Here is a 24285-nt window from a genome sequence, read left to right as displayed (position 1 = left end):
AAAGGAAATTTCACTAAGATTCATCACAACCAAATTACTTAATAGTGATAAGGGGCAAAAATATTAAATGCATATAAAGAAAATATCAACACTTTTCATAAAACAGCAAAAATAAAAAATATCAGGGTTGGGGGGAGGAGACAGGAAGAGATTAACCAAAGAATATTTATGCATATATGCATAACCCATAGACACAGACAATAGCAGGGGAAGGCCTTGCATGGAAGTGGGATGGATGGAAGTGGGCAAAAAGGGAGAAAATGGGAGACATCTGTATTACTGTCAACAATAAAATAAAAGTTTAAAGATAAAAAATAACAGCAAATTCTGGTCAGAAACAATGTAATCCAGACAACAATCAAATAACTTCTTATTAAAAGTATGAAAAAAAAATAACCTATCAATCTGTATTTCTATACCTGGTAAAAATAAAACAAAAGTGAAGTAAAAATGGAAACAATTCATGGACAAATTTCATGAAAGAGACAAAATTACTAGAAGAGTTCACTTAAGAAGAAATAATTTGAATAGACCTTACTCATAAAATAAAGTGAAACTATATTTGAAAACCTTCACAAAAGAAAAATGTTACAAGAAAACTCTACACCAATATTCCTCATGAACATAAATGCAAAAACTATGAACATGATTTTAGCAAATCAAACGAACAATGCATCAAAGGGTTAATAATACTTCATGAATAACTGGGATTTACACTGGCAATGCAAGGTTGACTTAATATTTAAAAAACAATCAAACATTATTTAATACTAGAGGCCTGGTACATGTGGGGAGCGGGCCTCAGCCAGCAGTCAGACATCCGCCAAGGGGTCCTTAGCACTGCAGCAGAGGCGGGAGAGGCTCCCACCACCACCGCTGTGCTCACCAGCCAAGAGCCCGGCTTCTGGCTAAATTGTGCTCCCCCTGTGGGAGCGCACTGACCACCAGAGGGCAGCTCCTGCTTTGAGCGTCTGCTCCCTGGTGGTCAGTGCACATCATGGCGACTGGTTGTTCTGCCCTTTGGTCGATTTGCATATTAGCCTTTATTATATAGGATAACAATTAAAATTCAACTAACATAACTTGCCATATTAACAATTTTTTTTAAAAGATCCTCTCAATAAATACAGGAAATATTTTGACAAAATCCTGAGAAAAACTCTCACCAAAATAGAAGGAAGCATTTTCAACCTGAGAAAGGGTAACTACAACACACACACACACACACACACACACACAAAAAAAAAAAAAAAAAAAAAGCAAAACAAAACAAAATCCCTCAAAACATACTCAATGGTAAAAGAGTGGATATTTTCCCCTTAAAACTGAGAACAAAGCAAAAATGTCTGCTTTCATGATTCCTATTCAAATTGTACTGGAGGTTCTAGCCAGCACAACAGGCAAAAAAATAAAATAACATGCATCCAGGTTAGAAAGGAGAAAGTAAAAATGTCTTTAAGACACTATAAGTAAACATATTAAAAATCCACTACAACTAAAAAGTGGAAATAGTAAGTTTGCACAAGTTAATATAAAAAGCAACTGTACTTCACCTAGCAATGAAGAATCAAATTAATATGAAAAATTTCATCTTTATCCAAAATTTTGAATAAAAATTGAAAATCTGAGTCTGAAAGTAAATGGAAAAGGAAACGACTGAGAATAATCCAAACAACCTCTGAAAAGAACAAAGCGGCACAACTTGTATTACCCGATTTCAAAATTCAAAGTACTAGTATTATCAATACAGTGTGTCATTAGCATGAAGATAAACAGTGCAATAAATCAGAATAGAGAATTCAGAAATAAACCCACAAAGATTTGGTCAGTTTGTGTTTGACAAAAGTGTCAAGGCAATTTAATGTAAAAGTAATAATCTTGGTTGGAACAACTTATTAGCCAGACATATGGGAAAAAAGTGAACTTCAACTCTTTCCTCATATCATAGACAAAATGGTATGTGGTATATCAATTACTACTCAACAATATGCAACTGCATATAACAACATTAATAATAAAAGTTGATACATACAAAATTATGCCTAGTAAAAGAAGCAAGACTCCATTCTGTACTCCATTTCAGTTACATAAATTCTATATTGTGTAACTAAAATACAATGAGAACATGTCAGTGGACGCCTGGGAATGGGAAAGTGGGAAGAGAAGAAACCTTTAGGGAAGATAAATATGTTAATTACTATGACTGTGATAAAGATCTCATAGGTGTATTTTTGTGTAAAACTCAACTTTGAGTGTATGCAGCTTATTATACATCAATTTTACCTCATTAAATCTACTATAGGCCCGATGCACGAAATTCATGCCAGAGTAGGCTTTCCTTGCCCTAGCTGCCAGCACCAACTTCCCTCTTGCACCGGGACCCGGGCTTCCCTCTGGCTGCCTGCAGGCACCTGGTACCCAGGCATACCTCACAGCCCCTGCTTCGTCCAGAAGGTCGTCCGGTCTAATTAGCATATTACACTTTTATTATTATAGATATAAATTTTCTCTCACCATATTTTCTAATTAAAACAAAAGGATATATACATACTATAAAGACCCCAAACAAAATATTGATGAGTTGTTGTTTTTTACAAAATACTCCATAAAAAGATTTTACAAAATAGTCTTATACAAAAATTACAAGTATATTGAACAAAATCCTATCACTGCTCATATTAGAGTAGTACAATTACTGGTAATGATTCTTCTTTTTGATATTAGTTATACTGCTACTATAATTTGTATGCTTTTGGTAGTAATTTGCTTTATTTTACTTTTTTTTTTATTAGCACACAAATATGCATATGACCCCCAAAAAACTATCATTTCCTACCTGCACTGGGGAGCGAACTGTTACCTTCTTATTTCCTTCCACTGCATCAATTTGACAAACAATAGATCTTTCAACTCCAGATTCTCTGTGTCTTACAGTGTATAGTCGTCGTCCCACTTTTGTTAAGGGAATTTTATCAGCAGTAGAGTGGTTAGCAGGTGCTAAATTGAATATAAATGTTTGAAAAGTATTATTGTAAATCATCATATATTAATTTTAAATAGATGTTAAGTATCAAAAACATCAGATGATTTCTTAAAGTTATGAATAAAGAGTCACTCAAGTCTTTGGATTTAAGATTATACAAAGGGATTATACAAAGAGTATTTTTTTGTATTGACATAATGTATACAAAGAGATACTGTAAGAAATCACAATGCATTTCCATCACATTCATTTAAAACCTTCAAGACTTTATTAAAAATTTGTTTTAATTGAAAAAAAATCTCATTCAGTAGTTTGACCTAAGACAACACTTATGAACAAAAAGTTTCATAAGCCTTTTCAAATAATGAGAATTTTTATAAAATATAATAAAGCATCTCAAATTTGCTGTTATAATAACCAGAGCCTAATACCTTCGGGCAATCTTTGGCAATTACCAAGGTAGCTGAAATTTTTCCATTGTTAATTTTCTCATCACAAAAGTGACACTTTGTGACATGTAGGATTTGATTAAATAAAATTTTATATAAATTAATCAATCTAATATACATACATATACTGTATTGAGGGATGAATTCTTTACATTATTTACATTAATCCCCCCACATTATTCCATGAAATGTTAGTTCAAAAACAAGTAGAGGTAAAACTGACAAGAACAATTCAATGACAATGCTTGGACAACACCTGAAACCTAAACCACTGTTATGCATCATTTCTTGACTAGAAGAGCACTAGTTACCAGTTTTGGTACTCCTACCCAAAGTCTAATTAACCTTTCAAATGTGCTCCACCTTCACTATTTAAATGTAAAAGTATCAGAAAGTGGTATGGGTGAGGCTTTGGGACTATTTAGCTCACAGTGAGTATATAAGATAATAATGATAATTTAAGAATTTATTTGCTTTCACTTCTATGAAAATGAAACAGTTCTGGGAATCACAAAGGACAAAAAAATTTCCACTTCAATAAGCATAACATAAAACCACTTACAAACCCATAACCATTAAAATGTGTCATTTCCATAAATTCAAACCTTATTTTGAATTCATTCAGCAACACTGGTAGACTACTACCTAATAATACCAAACATAGTTAAAACAACAATCACCAATAGCTATAGTCTATAAAAGCTGAGTAAGAATGAGATCTGATATTTTTCTTCCCCAAAATATAAAGTAGTCAATTACCATGCTCTAAAGAAAGCAGTGAATAAAGAAAGTTAGAATTTGGAATACAAAAATAGAGTGACAACAGCAATGAAAGTCCTGCAAACAAACAAACAAAATATTAGGAAGGAGATAAAAAACGTGTAAGATATCAGAAATGAGTAAAATGGAATATAAAATATAACTTAAAAGAAATGAAAGCCCTAGGAAGCAATTTATCACTTACTAAGAAGAATGAAGAAAAGCTTGCTGCTTAGGCTGGTCATTGCATTGAAATGATCATTGTCTTTTGTTCGGACATAATCCATACTTAAACTTTCCTCATTTTTCAATATATATGACTTTGCCACTGGCACGTTGAGCACACTAAAAGAATCACTTGGTGAAACAGAGATGGTAAGTCCAAGAGAATTAAAAATCATAAATGGCGCTAGATCCCTCATGAAGACAGTTGAAGATCCAGAGGCAGCTTCTGTAAATGCCTAATAAGAAAGAGTTATCGTAAAATGAAATGTGGAAAACCAAATGACAAGCAGAACACTAATGAACATATGACAAATAACTAAGTTAATAAAAAACTTTTATTCAAGAAAAGAGAAGGGTTTAACTGAGTAGTACAGCCATATTTAAAGTTTCAAATATCTTTTCTTACCTTGACTAAATTATTTAACATTACAAGACCACATTTGGATAATGTAATGTTTAGTTGGTCTTTTGAATAGAAGCTGATGACAGTTTTATATTCTGGCACTCTGTAATGTTCTTCTTCAGTATCTGACTCAACAATAGCCTTTTTTGCTTTCTTTTTCATCTAAAATGACATGTAAATTATAGAAATATAAGGAAAATTTGTTCCTGGAAGCACAACATAACTCATTTTGCAAAGGAAAAACAAACTTTAGACAAATCCCAATAACATTAGAGAGAGCAAACATTTTTTATCATTTCTACTGTCTTATTGGAATTACTTGGAAATCAGCCAAATAAGGTCACCTAGCACAGAGCAGTATTAGGGGAAAAATTCTTCTTATCCTCAGTGATACTAAAATGACAAGCACATTTTAGGAGGGGGAAAAAACACACCAAAATTACTAAATGAATGTGGCATCAGAATGAAAATGAAAAGCACATACTTCATAGCAAATGAAAATTTAGAGTGAGAAAAGTCATTTAATCTATTGGTCATCCTATCTAATAAAGAGGGATATGCAAATTGACCATCATGCCGTCACAAAGATGGTGGCGCCCATAGCCACAAGATGGCAATGCCCAGTCCCCTCAGCCTGGCTGGAGTCCCTCAGTCCTGTCAGCCCTGCTGGGGGGGGAGCGGGTGGCAGGCATGTGGTGTGGCCAGACATGCCCTCAGGCGGGTCTGGCTGCTCCTTGCACCTGCCACGAGAGTCCCATAGTCCTTTCAGCCCAGCTTGGGGGGGGGAGGGGGAGCGCGGCAGGCACAGGGTGCGGCTGGACCCACCAGCAGCCCCCCAGTCCCCCAGGGATGGCCTGAGGCGCAGGCAAGCCTCGGATGTTGTATGCCCAGCCACCTAGGGCTGGCCCAGGGTGCAGGCAAGCCTCGGATGTCGGCTGCCCAGCCGTCCAGGGCTATCCAAGGCTCAGATAACCAGGGCTGGCCGAGGCTTGCGCTGCCAGCAGTGGCAGCAGCAGAGTTGTTATGGGGGCATTGCCTTCCCCTGATCGCTGGGTCGTCTCCCGCCCCTGAGGGCTCCCGAACTGTGAGAAGGGGCAGGCTGGGCTAAGGGACCCCCCTCCAGTGCATGAATTTTCTTGCACTAGGCCTCTAGTGCTATAAATAAAGAACAGAAAATCAGGAACTTCAGAAGTCCAACAACAGTTGCAAAACAGTGCCACTAGAACCCAGAACTCATGAAAAACAGTAACATCTACCTTTTTTTAGGATTCACAGATCCAGGGCCCATGTATATTCCAACCTAAAAACCACCAAATAAGTTCTTTTATCTACTAGTAAATCCTTTGTCTGAAATATGTGGAAAATCAAATGTAGTGATAAAAAAAAAAAAAGATGGACATGCCAAGCTAGTCACATCTGTTGTTACTTTAATTGACTTTAAACCATTGAAAATCTGTTTGGAGGTTGACTGAATTGTCATTAGGGAGGAAACATGCCAGTTATTCCACAGTCTCCTGCTTCAGAAGTACAATTTCATCCATCTAAAGGTCCTGATTTTTATGATTACGTAAACTCAATTATTTTAAACATATTTCAAACAAATAATGTTTTCTTCCATAAACATATCCTTCAGAAGACAAAGGAAACACAGGATAAATAGCAACTTATAAGAAGCTAGCAGCATTTTAATATGAGTAGGGCTTCTGCAGCCAGATTTGCACTCCATCACCTCCACTCTAAAGGTATCATTACTTTAGTGAAGCCCTTTCTAGTCTCAGTCCTTTCACATGTTACAATGAAGTTAGAAACTGTACATTCTTCAGACACTTGTTGTAAGGGTGAAAATAAAAGTACATTGCTGGGGGGAGGGGAGTGTCCCTCAGCCAAGCCTGCACCCTCTCCAATCTGGGACCCCTTGGGATCAGGCCTAAGCCGGCAGTAGGACATCCCTCTCACAATCCGGGACTGCTGGCTCCCAAACGCTCACCTGCCTGCCTGCCTGATTGCCCCTAACCATTTCTGCCTGCCAGTATGATCAACGCCTAACTGCTCCCCTGCCAGCCCAATTGCCCCCAACTGTCCTCCCCTGCCAGCCCGGTCACCCCCAACTGCCTTCCACTGCAGGCCTGGTCACCCCCAACCCAACTGCCCTCCCCTGCCAGCCCGGTCACCCCCAACTGCCCTCCCCTGCAGGCCTGGTCGCCCCCAACTGCCCTCCCCTGCCAGCCTGGTCACCCCCAACTGCCTTCCCCTGCAGGCCTGGTCGCCCCTAACTGCTCTCCCCTGCAGGCCTGGTCCCCCCCAACTGCCCTCCCTCCCCTGCAGGCCTGGTCGCCCCCAAATGCCCTCCCCTGCCAACCTGGTCACCCCCAACTGTCCTCCCTAGCTGGCCTGATCGCCCACAACTGCCAGCCATCTTGTGGCAGCCATCTTATGACCACATGGGGACGGCCATCTTGTGTGAGTGCATGATGGTCAATTTACATATTACCTCTTTATTATATAGGATTATTTGTATTTGCAAAAGCACAGGAGGGCATTGGCCTTTGGTTTGAAAATTACATTCACAGGTCAAACAGGGAAGCATACAGCAAGGCTAATAATTACAAATGTTGAACTTTGTTGAGATTGAAATTGTTATGTTTTATGTGGTGTAGATAACCTCAATTTTTAAATAATTTTTAGACTTCAAATATACCTTGATTCCAAGATTCCATGGTCTAAATTCCTCAGTCTGGTCAATTTCTAAAGGTTCAAGCAAAGGTTCCCATACACCAAACATTTCATTGTAATAATGCACCTATAAAGAGAATTTTTAATTTTTTAATAAGGCATTCTGGAATTTGCTAAAATGATCTTTCATGTTGTTTAGTACTACCATTCCTTTTGGCTATGCTATTTCTCCGATATGAAAATCATACTAAATGCCACTAATTAGTTTCCAACATTCACTCCCTCAGCACTTTCCTCACCTGGTTAACATCATAATTTAGCTTCCATAATTTAATCCAGATAAAACCCTCTTTTAATCATGTTTCCTTAACTTCCAGGCCAGACTAAACATAAAAGACTGTGTTTATCTATTATATATTATTGACATTTTTTAACATGTCTGTCTACCTCCACTGACTTTTCAAAAGACTTCGAAAGCAAGTAACATAGGATTCAATGAGTGTTTATTTATTTGAATTTTTTGAACTTTCTGGACATCCTAGATTAACCTCTGGAAAGTATACAAAATTCTAGCCAAAATTTGAACAACTGTAATCTAGTCAGTCATATCTACCTCTATTAATATATAACTGTATCAATACAAATAATATAGCAGTTTATAAATCTCCATATTTTTTTATAAGAGTAGATTATCAGATTAGTTTCCATTAGACAAACTTGATTAATAATTTGTAAACCAAAGTAGCTTTGGGGGTGATGCTATATAGATAAATTCTGAAGAAAATGTACATTTGTGCAAAGCAAATTTCTTATATAAAATACTCTCACTAGAGTATAAAGATTATGCATTATATAAATTTATATAATTATGCATTATATAAATTTAAAGATCTTAGTGGATTCTCACTAGAGTATAAAGATTGTGCATTATATAAAAGTATAAGACATATCCTTCTAATTCTTTATATTACTCTTTTAGAAGAGATTCAAAAATAGTTTACTTTTCTTTCAAAGGAAGAAAGGCATTCCATTAAATTCCTAAAAACAAGAATTTTGAATCTAATCAACAACAATCTATTAATGTATCATGTTTAACTTGATCAAATCAACTGAAATATAAACTTAGTGTGAACATGTGGCCTAAAGTTAAAGTAAAATAGGGCCTCAAATAACATTTTCTTCAACATTGTTTTGTTACAACACTGGTAAGATGTTGTAGGAATTTAACTCTTTTTCATTATCAATTAGCTACAGTAAAATTGGTTTTGTTCTATATCCTTTTGCTTAAAATGGCAAAACCTATCAATGACACTAAGTGAGGGCTTACTGTATACATAAAACTTTATCAAAGGCATTAACTTGTAAACTTTCTTCCAAAAGGTTTCTGAGCCAACATCATATTTACAATATGCTTAAATATTTAAATAAGATTCTCAAAATATTCTATATGTATCATGATTTGGTATAAAATCTAGAAAAAATAATACATTTACTTACTTCTAGCTCAAGCTGACAGTGGAGATTTATGAGGGAACTCCAGTTTTTGCCTTCCCCTGAAAAACATGATTTTGCCAAAAGCATAGGCACTGTTCTATGACCAACCCCAGCCTCAAGAACTATAAAAATAGAATCAATGTTCATTTTTATTATCTCTCCTTTGGGTACCAATTCAGTTGTGGGAGCTATGTTTTTCACTTCATTTGGTTCTTCAAGAAACCACATTTTTAAAGTCTTTGTATCCTTCTTTTCCCATAAATGTGCTGTAGAAGAAGCAGTTTCTTGTGGGATGGTTTCCTTAGTTGTATAAAGTGCTGCAGTTATGGTAATCACAGTATTTATGATAACTGGTGAAACCTAAGGAAAAAATTTTAAACTAATAAAAAATCTACTCATGCAGCTTTTAAAAATACATACTTCAAGGAAAATTAAATGTATTTGCTGAAGAATAATAATTAATGTTGAAATAATAATGTTATTACCATGAAACCGCAAATATAATTCACTGCCCACAAAAATTAATTATCATAACTAATTTCAATTAAGGTATTTACATTAATCTTATTAAAATACCAGAGGCCTGCTGCATGGATTTGTGCACAGGTGGGGTCCCATGGCCTGGCCTGTGAGGACTGGGCTGAAATCGGCTCTCTGACATCCCCCAAGGGGTCCCGGATTGCGAGAGGGCGCAGGCCAGGCCAAGGGACCCCACTAGTGCACAACTGGGGCCAGAGAGGGACCGCAGGAGGTCTCCAGGGCATGTCCGGCCCATCTTGCCCAGTCTCAATTGGGGCCTATCAGGGGCAGCCAGCTGGGGAGGAACCACGGGAGGGCTCCAGGCCATGACTGGCCAGTCTTGCCCAGTCCCGATTGGCCGGACACCAGCAGCAAGCTAACCTACTGGTCGGAGCGTCTGCCCCCTGGTGGTTAGTGCACATCACAGTGACTGGTCAAATGGTTGAACAGTTGGAGGGACAATTAGCATATTAGGCTTTTATATAGAAAGATTTTTAAAAAATAGCTTCTTTTTTGCTTACTTAACAATTAGAAGACTTGCTGTAATAACTGTTTATTTCTAGTTTTATTAATTTTTTAAAAGTTCACTAAAGATCTAAATGACTGACATTTTAACTTACCTTTAGTGTCAGAGATTTTAGTGATATATCAATCACTTGTGGATCTCTGCCTATCTGAGTAGCTTGATAGAACAAGTCACAGGGCTGCAAAACCTATGAGAAAAATCAGTAACACTAAATTACCATTGCTCTTAAAATATTTTTATTTAAAGGCTTTCCTAGTAATAGCTAACTATATTAAATAGACAAGTTATTCAAAACTGTTGAAAAATAAGAGACTCAATAACACACCTCTCTTTACTTAGTCATTATAATATCAAGTATTAACCTTTTGCACTCGGATATCGAGATTAAAATTACTCTTTGAATGTATCAATAATTTGAAATATAAAAAAATCCAAATAAATAAGTTTGTATGAAAAGAAACTCCAGTTTTTTATTCTACTGCCGCGCTTTGTAAAATCTGGGGTATTTAAAAAATTAAATCCCGAGTAGAATAAAGGAATCGAGAAAAAAGCAAGCGAGTGCAAAGGGTTAATATGAGCAGTATTAATAAAACAATATGTAGGATTTCTTAAATATGCTTAACTATAGAAATATGTAAAATGTGCATTATATATTTTATTTTACTTACTAAAACAAAAATTTTATCATGGCATCTTTTCCATTATAAAATTACAATGAAATAAATTAATCTATATAGAAAAAGCTATAAAAGATGAGATGTAAAACTTATAAATACATTAGATTTACTAAATAATTCTTAATTATAAATTAACTGAGTTTTTCCTGACTGTGGTAAGCAGGATTCTATCCTCTAGCACCCAGTGACCACATTCCTTCCAAACACAAAATATATTCACCTCCTCCTAAGGTTCCTAACAGTCTCATTCCATTATAGCTCAAAGTCCAAAATCACTTATATAAGTCTGTATCTCATCATACCTCTATCTCACCTATAGCTCTCATTGATTAAAATATACAAAATCTCATCTAGTTTTTACCAGCTCAAAGTCTAAAACTAAATCAGCTCCAGGTCCTCATGAAATTCCTGGGTATAATCTATTAAGTGTAGCTGCTAGGGCACAATTTCTCTCCCTTTATGAAATTGTGAAACTAAGATGAGTTATCTGCCCCCACCATTCCTAACATAGAATGGTGGGACAGACATAGGATAACAATAACAGACGTTCCCATTCAAGTTGGAAAAATGGAAGATAAAAAGGAGTCACTTCTCCAAAGCAGTTCTGAAATTCAGCCAAGTAAATAAGTTTCTTGATTAGGTTTCAAAGCCTAATAACAATTGACTGTGGCTCTCAGCTCCACCCTGAGTCATTCTTCCTTCTTTATAAAAGGTAGCACAAATACGAAACTGAGTAGTTGCTTTTTATCCTCCTGCTTCTTGCCAGTAGAATGTTGGGGGTTCAAGACACCATTTTTCAAAGCTTTCTGGGACTACATATCAAGCAATCCCTGTAGTTTCCAATAATATGTCTTTTACCTTCTTTCTGAGTCCTCGTTAGCAGTGTCCTCAATGACCAAGTTTCCACCAAGAGTCTGATCAACACAAGTTAGGCTTTCTCTATCCTTCTATTCAAAATTCCTCCAGCTTCTGCATACTATCCAGTTCCAAAGATGCTCCCACATTTTAAATAATTGCTACATCTTATTTCTGGTAAAAAAAAAAATCTGTATTCTTCTCCTATTGCTGTGTAACAAAGTACCATAAACTTAGTGGCTTAAAACAACACTAATTTATTTTTTCCTTATTTTCATGGGTCAGGAATCTTGCTGAAATCAGTTATCAGCTGGTTGCATCTTTATCTTGAGGCTTGACTGAGAAAGACCTGCTCCCAGGCTCATTCAGGTGGTTGGTAGAATTCATTTCTTTGTGGCCCTAAAACTGAGATCTCCACTGGCTTGTGCTGTCAGCCAGAGACTGCTTTTGACACCTACTAGTTGCTCATAGGTTCTTGCCATGCAGCCTTCCCCACAGTATGGCAGCTTGCTTCTTCAATGCCAGCATTTTAAAAATTAGATTAGGCCCATCCAGAATCTCTCTTTAATTAACTCAGTTAACTGATTAGTAACCTAATTATATTCACTGATCCTATCCACACTCAATGGAAGCAGACTATACTGTGCACATTCAACAGGAGGTAGAAATCTTTGGGGCCATTTTAGAATACTGCTTACATTAAAAATGAAAAAATAAATCAGAAAAAATATGATAAACAAATTCATTCTCCAAAGAAAGCACATTAAAATTCACTATTATTCTAATAAATCAGCAAAAGCAACTAGTACATGACTTACATATTCAATATATTATTTCTTGAAACTTCAGGGATAGGAAATTACAACCATATTACAATACATAATCCACAACTTCCAACATAAAATTTGTGTTATATCTTCATCTTAGGGAAGGCAAAAAACAAAACCAAAAAGTACTATTATAAATACATATAAAAGTTTCTAACTTGATAAATTTTGTTTTTTTACAGTCCATTCCCAAAATAAGTATGAGTGTTTGTTTTGTTCCTTATCCAACTCCTTTATTTTCAAGTCTAATTAAGTTCCCTAGGATTAAAAATGCAGCTGATCATCTGGCCAGTGAGGCTCTTTGGTTGAGCAACAACCTATGAACCAGGAGGTCACGGTTTGATTCCATGCCCGGGCTGCAGGATCGATCCCCAGTAGGGGGTATGCAGGAGGCAACCAACTGATGATTCTCTCTCATCATTGATGTTTCTGTCTCTATCTCCCTCTCTCTGAAGTCAATAAAAATGTATTTTTTTAAATGCAGCTGATCCAACATATTAGTGACAAAACTACACTACAGTCAAGTTATACACAATATATCTATAGAGATCAATTGAAGATGTAGAAACATTATCTTAAAATGGAATTATTTCCCTACTAGTATTATTCTATTATAATACATCCATTATAATTTTAGTGCTACTTTTATTTTTTTCCTTTCTACTCTAATTCTCACCATATAGCTCCTGTATTATGATTTTCACTATTAATGCATTATTTTCCTGCTGCTACTGCGTCCCCTTCAAAGAAGCAATCTTGGGCTATCCAACATCTATAGAAGCCTGTAAGAGCTCACTATACATTCCCTACTTTACAAACACTATCTTGGTGGTGGGAAGACTGCCCCAAGTTGAGAACCACAGAATAACGAGAAAAAGTCAGAGTATATAAATATAGTTGTTGGTATGTGGGTAGATATGGGGTGGGAACTTGTGCTCTCTGGAACCCAGGTTCTCTGCACGTTATACCTTCATCCTGAAACACACTCCCATGACTCCTGTTTCAGTTCTGCTGCTAATAACTACTCATCTTTCAGGCATTGGCATAAATGTCACTTCACCTGACAAGCCTCCCCTATTTACACTTCTCCAGAGAAATCACATACAGACTCAACAAAGAAAATTATCATCTAAAGATCCTGGATTGTGAGCTGTGACTGTAACCCTTGAGGTGGAGGTGAGAAAAGACAAGCATGGATTATCAGTATGGACAAAGGAATAAAACGTTTAGTGGACTGTGGGAAGAGCCTCTAGCTGTCTTGATATCCGTTCTTTTTTCCCCACAGAAATTAATACAAGATTTACCTGGGCACAAGATAACGCAAAAAAATAAAATAATAAAAGAATAAGACGACCACATTCTCCAGCTGTTTTTGCAGATAAGTATGGTCACATAGCTACATTCATGCCAAATGATGTGAATAGAAGAAATATATAAAATTTCTAAGCATTCACCTAAAAGAGAATCAATCAGTATGCCCTCAGTTTTCTATATGCTCTTTTCTTAGTGATGAGCCATCAACCTTGCAAACTAGAGAATTATAGCTTACATTTCTATGTTGATAATTTTTAGACATTTATGCTTCTATTATTCCTATAAAAGACTAAACATTTTTATAAGTGTTTTATAAGAGTACTAGGAGTCAGATAGTTAACTTGAAAATATGTCTTGGAAGAAATAAATTTTAATCAGTTAAACACATACATCAAAGCAAAAGTGTCCGGATGGGAGAGAAATATGAAAAAATGGTAAAATTGCAACAACATCTCAAACAAGTGGTAGATAGTTTTCAAGGCCTAAGAGCAGTGTGGAACTGACACGGATAGTATGTCCGAGTAAGGTCTCAAAAATGTGAAGATGAAAGCAGCTTCTTAGTGAGACTATTCCCACAAATACGTAAAACAATGAGGAACAACTGGAAGAATGAAAAAGAGTTTCAAAGTGGTATAACAGTAATCCAGGTTAGGCTCTCCAAAAAAAAAAAAATTACTTTATAAAGGAAGATTAGAAAGTCTGCAGGTAGGTTCATAAAGTGGTGTATACTAAATACAAAACAGATAATTAAATAGTAAACTCACAGTAGTGATTCTGTCTTTTCTCTTGTCAGGAAGAAATGGGCATGCTCTCATTTGGAGATCTTTAATAGCAGCAGTCATTGTGTTGTTTTCAAGGTCACCCTTCCAACAAATTCCACACTGTGTTGTAATGACTAAGGCAGGAGCATCATTTCTTGTCATATCGGCCACAAACACAATTTCAGGATTTTTAATAAGAATATTCACTTCCCACTTTTCTTGTACCTGTGCAGGTACTAAAATAGAAATAAAGATAAATAATTTAAAATATTTATAAATCTTTGCTACACATTTTATAAAAAACGTATTATTTATGGGAAAATGTTATTTTCATTCTAAGTAAAAACTAAAATAAAGGCATCTTAGATCCCAAAGAAATCTATAATGTAAGATTTGAAGAAGTTAGAGTTATAAGTACATTTTAAAATTTGGAGGGAAATCTCCACCATGGCAGAGCAGAAAACTAACCCAGTTTCGAACTCTCAACATGATACTCTTTCCACTGCACCACAATAAATGAAATATGTAAAAGACAGTAGAAAACCATATATAAAATAAAAATAAGAGTATTTTAAGTTGAAATACTATCTTTAATAATGAAAAGAAGTAGTTGGTTCATTATTTCTCCCTGCAGGTTTTCTTCCAACAAATTCTTTCAAATTATTGTCTGCAGATAAGTACAAGTAATTATTCTAATATAGGTCTCATTAATTTTTGAACCCAATATATAGTTACACCTTGAAAAATATGCAAACTGCACATCTCAGCAGAAAGCACATTTTCCTCTTACCTCTTAAAAATAAAATTTTAATTTATTAATTAATTTAACCTCATCAATTAGAACTGCTATTTTTAACCTTTTTCAACTCATAAACTGAAACAAATTCTGCAGCACATCAAATATATTTTGCCAATCTGACAAAAAAAAATGGGAATAAATTTGATTCATTCATATCGAATGGAAATTGATGTTGTCATTTTTTTACTTGCCCTGATTAAATAGTCAGGTATTTCATGTTTTAAAAATTCTTGTGGCACACAGGTTGAAAATTGCTAATCTAGAAAGCTAATCAAGGTAAGTGCTATTGTAACACTTGATTAACATAGATATTAAATATTTTATTTAATAACTAACCTTCTTCTTTAGTAGCCCATGCTTGAACATTGGTTTCTACAGCAGTGCCTGTGGTGTAGGCTTCAAGAAAGACATTTGCAACTGTCAGCAGAAATTCCACACTTGCACAAATATATGTTTCTTGAAGGACTACATCAGACATCCAACCATCTCTGATTTTCTTATACTTTACATCCATCATATCTTTTTTGTCAAATCCAACTGTCAGTCCTATCATTCTGAAAAACACCATAAAAATTCCTATGAATAGCTTACAAATAACCAAACACACCAATAAAACTCAAAGACTTCTTATCCCTTTCACTGACAGCCAACCAGCATCTGAAGCCATTTATCATAGAAAGATCTCAAAGTACTCCAAATAATAATAGATTTACAAACTTCTGGAACATAACTGTTTTATAAATTAGTTAGTGTGTTTTTAAGAAATTATCAGAATTTGGAATCTCAGCATATTTTTCATATATTTCCCATTAAATTTTGAATGAATTGATAATAATTTTGATAATATAAATTAATTTGAACAAAAAAATTAGATTATTTTTATTTAATTAATATATCAACTATCCAGCAAGAGCACATAAAACAAGACATTTTATGTCTTTAATTAATTATTTATTTATTTTTGGAGACAGAAGAAAGGAGGGCAGGCGGGAGGGAGAGAGAAAAACATCGAAGTGAGAAACATCAATCAGTTGCCTCTCAGATGCACCCTGACCTGGGATCAAACCCGCAACCTGGGTATGAGGCCTGACAGGGAATGCAATCTGCCACCTTTTGGTGTATGAGATGATGCTTCAACCAACCAAGCCACCTGGATATTTAAAATGTTGACTGTGAACCATGACTTCACTGAATTGAAGCTCTGATGATATTAAGGATGTGGCCAAAAAATGAATGTGCAACTTTGGGAATAAGTTTTATAAAATACTAGTGGCCTGGTGCATGAAATTCATGCACGGGGGGAGGGGGGGATCAGGCCTAAACTGGCAGTCGGATATCCCTCTCACAATCCAGGACTGCTGGCTCCAGCCACTCACCTGCCTGCCTGCCTGCCTGATTGCCCCTAACCACTCTGCCTGCTGACCTGCTCGCCCCAAATGCCCCCGCCGCCTGCCTGCTCGCCCCCGAATGCCTCCCCACCAGCCTGATCACCCCCAACTGCCCCCCTTGCAGGCCTGCTCACCCCCAACTGCCCCTCCTGCTGGCCTGCTCACCCCCAACTGCCCCTCCTGCTGGCCTGCTCACCCCCCACTTTCCCTCCCTACTGGCCTGCTCACCCCCAATTGCCCCCCTGCTGGCCTGCTCAATCCAAAGTGCCCCCCCCCACTGTCCTGTTAACCTCCGATCCTCACTGATGGCCTGCTCACCCCCAACTGGCCCCCCTGCTGGTCTGCTTACCCACAACGGCCCCTGCTGTCCCATCCTGGCCTGATCACCCCCTGGCGACCCAAGGTCCAAGCCCCTCCTTTTTTTATTTTTATTTTTATTTTTCAGCACCTCCTTGAGTGGAGGCGAGGGCTGGCCAGGGCAGGTGGGAAGCTTGGTTTCCTCCATCGCCGGGGGCAACCCAAGCCTCCTGCTTGCTCCAGCTCCGTGGCTGCCTCCATTTTTGTTGGGATTTATTTATCTTCTATAATGGAAACTTTGTAGCCTTGAGTGGAGGCCAGGGCCAGCCAGGAAGCTTGGCTTACTCCATCGCCAGGGGCAACCCAAGCCTCCTGCTTGCTCCAGCTCCATGGCCACCACCATTTTTGTTGGGATTTATTTATCTTCTATAATTGAAACTTTGTAGCCTTGAGCGGAGGCCAGGGCCGGCCAGGGTGGGCAGGAAGCTTGGCTTCTTCCATTGCCAGGGCAACCCAAGCCTCCTGCTTGCTCCAGCTCCATGGCCAGCTGCCATCTTGGTTGGGTTAATTTGCATACTCACTCCTTATTGGCTGGTGGGTGTGGCTTGGTGTAGCAGAGTGATGGTTAATTTGCATGTTTCTCTTTTATTAGTGTAGGTATCAACCATATTTCAAGTAAAAACGCAGAACACTATTACCTAGGAGTTGCCTTCTTGACATGAGGCCTTTTATCATCTAAAATACAGTTTTTTAATGAGAAGGCAGAAAATACTGAGTCATCTGTATACATTTTTAAAGTACTTATTATATTCTCCAACTTAAATTCAGCAAGTGTCAGAGAAGGATCACGAACATCTGTAAAGGAAGCCTGCAGAAGAGAAAATCAATATAAATTTTACACAAACACATAAATACAAAGCAATTTTTAATTATAAACTACCACATTCTCTATTTCCAAAGGACTCACTAAGAAAGGCCAAAAAATATATATTGACTTTAATTCAAAATTTATTTTTCACATCACTGACTATAGCAAAGATAACACATTTTAAAGGGGACATGGTTAAAATTATTTTATTACTAAAATGAAGAGATCAATAATTTTTCTCACAGGAACAGATACTCCAAAATGTACATAAAATATTAATGAATGGTATTTTAATAAATATTCACTATATAATTTTCATCAAGTAAAAAATGTATTTTTTCCCCTCAACTTACCTGTTCAGGACCTGGACTATAAAGTATCATGGTGAGATAATCAGTTCTGAAACTCATATTTAGTGTTGTCTTAACTTGAGCGGCACATGAATGTACTTCTACCACAGCAGCTGTCACTACAGTTGTTCCTTGGAAAAATTAAAGTTATTAGATAAAAGAAAAAAAATCAGGAAAGCCAGAACTCATTAAAATAGCATTGAAATAGATTTAACAGAATTATTAATCAAATGGGTATAGAAGAGGAGAAGAGATATAGTAGCAATAAAAGCAGCCATATTATACTAATTGTTGAAATTGAGTAATCGGTAAAAATTTCTAGAGGTGAATGATTAAAATAATATATTTAAATGTCTATTTTTCATCCTGCACATTTTAGACATTACCTTTGCACTGCCTATTATTTTAAGTCCTTACCATGTATTTCCTTTATCGGTCCCATCTTCCTCTTTTCAGCTTTGCTCAGTTAACATGGTTACTACTAGGTTAACATAGCTAATATCATGTAAATTCTTATTTACAGATTAAGTCTTCCATGTCTGATTTAATTATAGCTATGTAATAATTTTCAATGAAGAGACTAATAGTTTATTATAATACTTCCTCTGCTACTACATTACAACTAGTGCATCTCTCAAAAAAGAGAGCATCTCTTCTCACATTCTAACGATTTTTCAAAATCATGCAAAATCTCCTCCACTTCTGCACCTGACTATTTGTAGCAATTTCTCCCTTCCTAGGAACAGAAAGCATGTCTTCCTCTCCATATCACTTATGGAAGGTACTTATAGTAATCCCCCTTATCCACAGCTTCACTTTCTGTGGTATGTTACCCATAGTCGACCAAGGTCTGAAAGTGTTAAATGAAAAATGTCAAAAATAATTCATAAGTTTTAAATTGTGCACCATTCTAAGTAGCATTATAAAATCGTATGCTGACCCCTCCATCCTACCCAGGATGTGAAATCATGCCTTTATCCAGCCTATCCACTCTGTATATACTACCTGCCTATTAGTCAATTAATAGTCCTCTCAGTTATCAGATGGACTGTTGTGGTATCACAGACTTGTGTTTAAGCAACCTTTATTTTACTTAGTAATGTAAAGGTTATTAAGTAAAATAAAGGTAAAGCCATGCACATAACTGTTTTTTACAGTATATTGTTACAATTGTTCTATACTTTATTAGTTGTTGTTAATCATTTATTGTGGCTGATATATAAGTTAAATTTTATCACAGGTATGTATATACAGGAAAAATCATAATATACATAGCATTAGGTACTACTCAGCTTCAGGCATCCACTGGGTGTCTTGAAAAGTATTCCCATGGATAATGGGGAAATTACTGAAATTAATCCCTCATTCTATATATATTATGGAATTTATGCTACTTTTCTTCTTGAAGACATTCTTCCACTTTTTTTTCCTTAAGATATTCTGAATTCCTCTTTAATGATAATGAAGCATTTTTTACTACACATCCCAGTAACATATAATATTTTGGCATTCCTTTTCCTTGTAGTCCTGGTTAGGCCCATTGTTTTTGTATCCTATGTTTTCCTCTTTCCTGAATTCCTTGTTTTGCTAGAATATATTTTAAAACTAATTTATTCAAGAATGAGTATGAAAGAAGTAACTTTGTGGGACTAAACATCTGCAAATTATTGTTTTCACATTTGGATGATGGTTTGGCATTATACAGAAACCTAACTTCAAAATCATTTTCCTTAGAAATTTGACTATATGGCTCCATTGTCTTTTATCATCTATCCATTCCATCCCATTCAGTTTTATTGATGGATAAATCTAATTCTAATTATCTATTCTGTTTATGTTGGTTTCTTTCATGGTCAGGTTCTTGTGATTTTCTTCATATCTGTCCATTAATACTTAACAGTAAAGGACTGGGTTGGTTATTCTAACAAGCAAAGATGGGGTTTCCTACAATGTTATAAATGTATGGTTGTTTGTGTGTTAGGATTCTCCTTGACTGACAAAACTGTGTAAAAATCTCAGGGCTTTGCAAGGGTGGATTTTATGAGCTAGTAGGTTGCTCTTTAAGAGAGGTAGATTTGGGGATCTCCCAAAATGCCAGAATGAGGAGAACTTTGTTCCTGTGAAGCAAAATCATCCCAGCACTCCCAAGTGACCCTATTCTTTGTCTGTACTGATGCTAAACTTAGAACCCAGTCAGGTTCCACATAGTACATTATAGCCAACATTGGATAAACAGCTTTTCTGAGTGATGGTTCCCTCTGTTCTGTTCCTTCCATTTACCATTTATATATTTGTTGAAATCCATAATTCATTCACGCTCATCCTCTCTTGACACCTCTAATACTTTGATATGGCTATTATCAATATAAAATATCTCATCTGGGATAAATGCTGCTATAGGAATGAGAGAAGAGGAAGGAAGGAGAAAAAAACTGAAAAAGGGGACCTATGTTGGGATAGATAAGCATAAATACTAAGGAATTTTGTCACAATAGGACTAAGAATTTTGAATCAAAGGGAAAAATCAACAGAACAACTAATAATAAACAATTTAGAGATAGCTGAATGAGATTAAATAATTCAAAAAGATTTATAAATCTTATTTTATTGCAAAACTAGAAATAGAGAATGGAAGAAAAGAAGAAAGGAGGTGGGGTGGGAGGGGAAAGAGTTTAAGGTCAAGAACTTACCTCCTGAATGATGTGAAGCATTAGGGACTCCACTAGTAACACTACTCTGATCTTTCACTCCTGCTGGTGGGACACTGCCACCTCCTTCATACCATATATTACCATATAATGTTTTAAAGATAGTTGTTATATCTTCTTGACTAAGAATGAACTGTTAAAAAAATAAGATTTGCTTATTTTCTTATTACTACTTCATGTACTAAAAAATTCACATACAATAAAAATAATTGTTTCATTTCAATCCTCTGCAAAACCAATTTTTACACATGAGATATTTCTACTAACTGAATAATCAGTTTTAAATGACTACGTGAGTTTTAGTACCTTGTGAAATACAGAACAAAATTAAATGCCAATATCGATGAAGCTATGAATAATGAACTATTTTTATTACAATTTACCAATAAACTAGTAATTTTAAAACTTTAAAATAAACTTACTTGGTTAAATATTCATCTAGCTACTTGTAAACAAACAGCTAAATCTTTAAATATAGGATAATAAAAAATAATTCATTTGTATGATGAAAAATAGTTCACAATGTGTTTTACATGAATTACTTTATTTGAACCTCACAAGTAGTAGGTGTAAAGAATATAATCCTGACTTTATAAGAAGTTGAGGCTTAAGTAGTTTTAGTCCACTTAATAAATTTAACACAATAAGTAAAAACCTCATGTGTTGGGAATTTAGCCTAAAATCACCAGCGTAGGACCTGTCCTGCAAGTTGTGATGGTTAATTTTATGTCAATTTGGTTGGATCACAGTATCTAAATATTTGGTCAAATCTTTTCCTAGATGTTTTACACTCACACACAAACACCTTATATATACTGCAAACGATCTACAAATGCCCAAGTGCTTTTTGGGGCAGACCCACTAGAATGAAATTGAGTCCATCTCTACCACGACCCACTTAGTAGTAAGCAGCTGTTGTAGCCCACCGTGGTGACCACATACTTGACCCCTCCTAAACCTCAACCTCAGTGTCAGTCTAATGCACACAGGTCAAGTATACACACACACACACACACACACACACACACACACACATACCATATTTGTTTTATTTCTCTAGAGAACTCTAATACAAAAACCGTTTTTGTAAAAATAAAAATAAAAAGACCTATGAGTTTTAAAATAATGTTTAATTACCTCAAGGGGTTAATTTTAATTCCACAAAAATTAACAATTTTATTTTCATCAGGCTTTCTTTGACTTCATTGAAAAGACGATACAGGCATATCTTGTATTTATTGTGGGTTCGATTCCAGACAATCGCAATAAAGCGACTATCAAAATAAAGTGAGTCACACAAATTTTTTTATTTCCCAGTGCATATAAAAATTATGTTGACACTATATTATAATTTATTAAGTGAAAGCATTAAGTATAAAAAAAAAATGTACATAACTTGATTAAAAATACTTTATTGCTAGGAAGTGTTAACCATCATCTAAGCCTTCAGCGAGTCATAATTTTTTTGCTATTAGAAAGTCTTACCTCGATTTTAATGGTTGCTGACTGATAAGGGTTGTGGTTGCAGAAGGTTGGGGGAGCTATGAAATTTTCTTAAAATTAGATAACAATGAAGTTTGCCATATTAATTGATTCTTTTTCATGACCAATTTCTTTGTGGCATGCAATGCTATTTAATAACATTTCATCCACAGAATTTCTTTTAAAATTAGAGTCAATCTTCTCAAAACCTGCCACTGCTTTATCAATTAAGTTTATGTAATATTCTAAATTCTTTGTTGTCATTTCAATAATCTTCCCAGCATGTTCACTGGGAGTAGAATCCACCTCAAGGAACCCTACTTTGCTCATCCATAAGAAGCAAATCCTCATCGTGAGGTTGCAGCAATTCAGTCGTATCTTCATGCTCCACTTCTATTTCTAGTTTTCTAGCTATTTCCATCACATCTGCAGTTATTTCCTCCACTGACGTCCTGAATACCTCAAAGTCACCATGAGAGTTGGTGTCAATTTCTTCCAAATTTGTGTTAATGTTGATGTCTGATCTCTTCCCACAAGTCATGAATGTTCATAATGGCATCTAGAATGGTGAATCCTTTCCAGGAGGTTTTCAATTTACTTTGCCCAGATTCATCAGATGAATCACTATCTACTGCAGTGATAACCTTACAAAATATATTTCTTAAATAATAAGTCTTGGAAGCCAAAATTACTCCTTGATCCATGGGCTACAGAAGGTAGTACTAACAGGTCTAAAAACAACATTAATCTTATTATACCTCTCTATCAGAGGCCTTGGGTGACCACATGTATTGTCAATGAGCAGTAATATTTTAAAAGGAATCTTTTTTTTTCCTGAGCTGTAGGTCTCAACACTAGGTTTAAAATATTCAGCACACCATGTTGTAAACAGATGTACTATCACCAGGTTTTGGTGTTTCATTTATAGCGCACAGGCAGAGTAGATCTAGCATATTTCTTAAAGGCCCTAGGATTTCCAGAATGGTTCATGGGCCTTGGTTTCCATTTCAAGTCAGCAGTTGCATTATCTCCTAACAAAAGAGTCAGCCTATTTTTTGAAGCTTTAAAGGCAGGCACTGCTTCTCCTCTCCAGCTATCCAAGTCCTAGATGGTATATCTTCTTCCAATATAAGACCATATCGTCTATACTGCTGTTTAGTGTAACCACCATCATTAATTATTTTAACTAGATCTTCTGGGTAACTTGCTGCAGCTTCTACATCAGCATTTGCTGTTTTACCTTGTACTTTTATGTTTTAGAGAAAGATTTTTCCCTTAACTTCAGGAACGAACCACTGCTAGTTTCAAAATTTTCTTGTGCAACTTCCTCACCTATCTCAGCCTTCAGAGAATTGAAGAAAGTTAGGGGTTTGCTTTGGATTAGACTTTAGCTTAAGAGACTGTTGTGCCTGGTTTAATCTTCTATCCAGACCCTTAAAACTTTCTCCATATCCACAACAAGGCTGTTCTGCATTTTTACCATTTGTGTGTTCACTAAAGTAGCCCTTTTAATTTCCTCCAAGGACTTTTTCTTTGCATTCATAATTTGGCTGTTTGTTGCAAGAGGTCTAGCTTTCAGCCTAACTTAGCTTTTGACATGCCTTTCTCACTAAGCTTAATTATTTCTAGCTTTTTTTAAAAAAAAATATATTTTATTTATTTTTTACAGAGAGGAAGAGAGAGGGATAGAGAGTTAGAAACATCGATGAGAGAGAAACATCGATCAGCTGCCTCTTGCACACCCCCTACTGGGGATGTGCCCGCAACCAAGGTACATGCCCTTGACCGGAATCGAACCTGGGACCCTTGAGTCCGCAAGCCGCTGCTCTATCCACTGAGCCAAACCGGTTTCGGCTATTTCTAGCTTTTGATTTCAAGTGAGAGAAGTGCAACTTTCCTTTCACTTGAATACTTAGAGGACATTGTAG

The 24285-nt window shown here is 36.0% G+C and overlaps 1 protein-coding gene across 3 annotated transcripts in view; it reads right to left on the bottom strand.

The window, feature by feature from the left end:
- Positions 1-24285, bottom strand: part of VPS13A (vacuolar protein sorting 13 homolog A) — a 220370-nt gene that overhangs the window by 75480 nt on the left and 120605 nt on the right. For all 3 annotated transcript variants that reach the window (XM_008142061.3, XM_008142063.3, XM_008142064.3), the window contains exons 35-45: positions 20858-21008; positions 18171-18298; positions 17648-17817; positions 15601-15818; positions 14469-14701; positions 10126-10218; positions 8990-9346; positions 7518-7619; positions 4823-4981; positions 4397-4652; positions 2837-2997 (exon numbers count right to left, since the gene is read on the bottom strand). In XM_008142061.3, the coding sequence (XP_008140283.2) occupies positions 2837-2997; positions 4397-4652; positions 4823-4981; positions 7518-7619; positions 8990-9346; positions 10126-10218; positions 14469-14701; positions 15601-15818; positions 17648-17817; positions 18171-18298; positions 20858-21008 (2028 nt within the window). The remainder of the gene's footprint in view (positions 1-2836; positions 2998-4396; positions 4653-4822; positions 4982-7517; positions 7620-8989; positions 9347-10125; positions 10219-14468; positions 14702-15600; positions 15819-17647; positions 17818-18170; positions 18299-20857; positions 21009-24285) is intronic.

Source organism: Eptesicus fuscus, chromosome 15 (genome assembly GCF_027574615.1).
Source record: "Eptesicus fuscus isolate TK198812 chromosome 15, DD_ASM_mEF_20220401, whole genome shotgun sequence".
NCBI classification, from domain to species: Eukaryota; Metazoa; Chordata; class Mammalia; order Chiroptera; family Vespertilionidae; genus Eptesicus; species Eptesicus fuscus.
The sequence above is the reverse complement of the archived record's forward strand: the minus strand, read 5'-3'. Positions and strand labels throughout refer to the sequence as shown.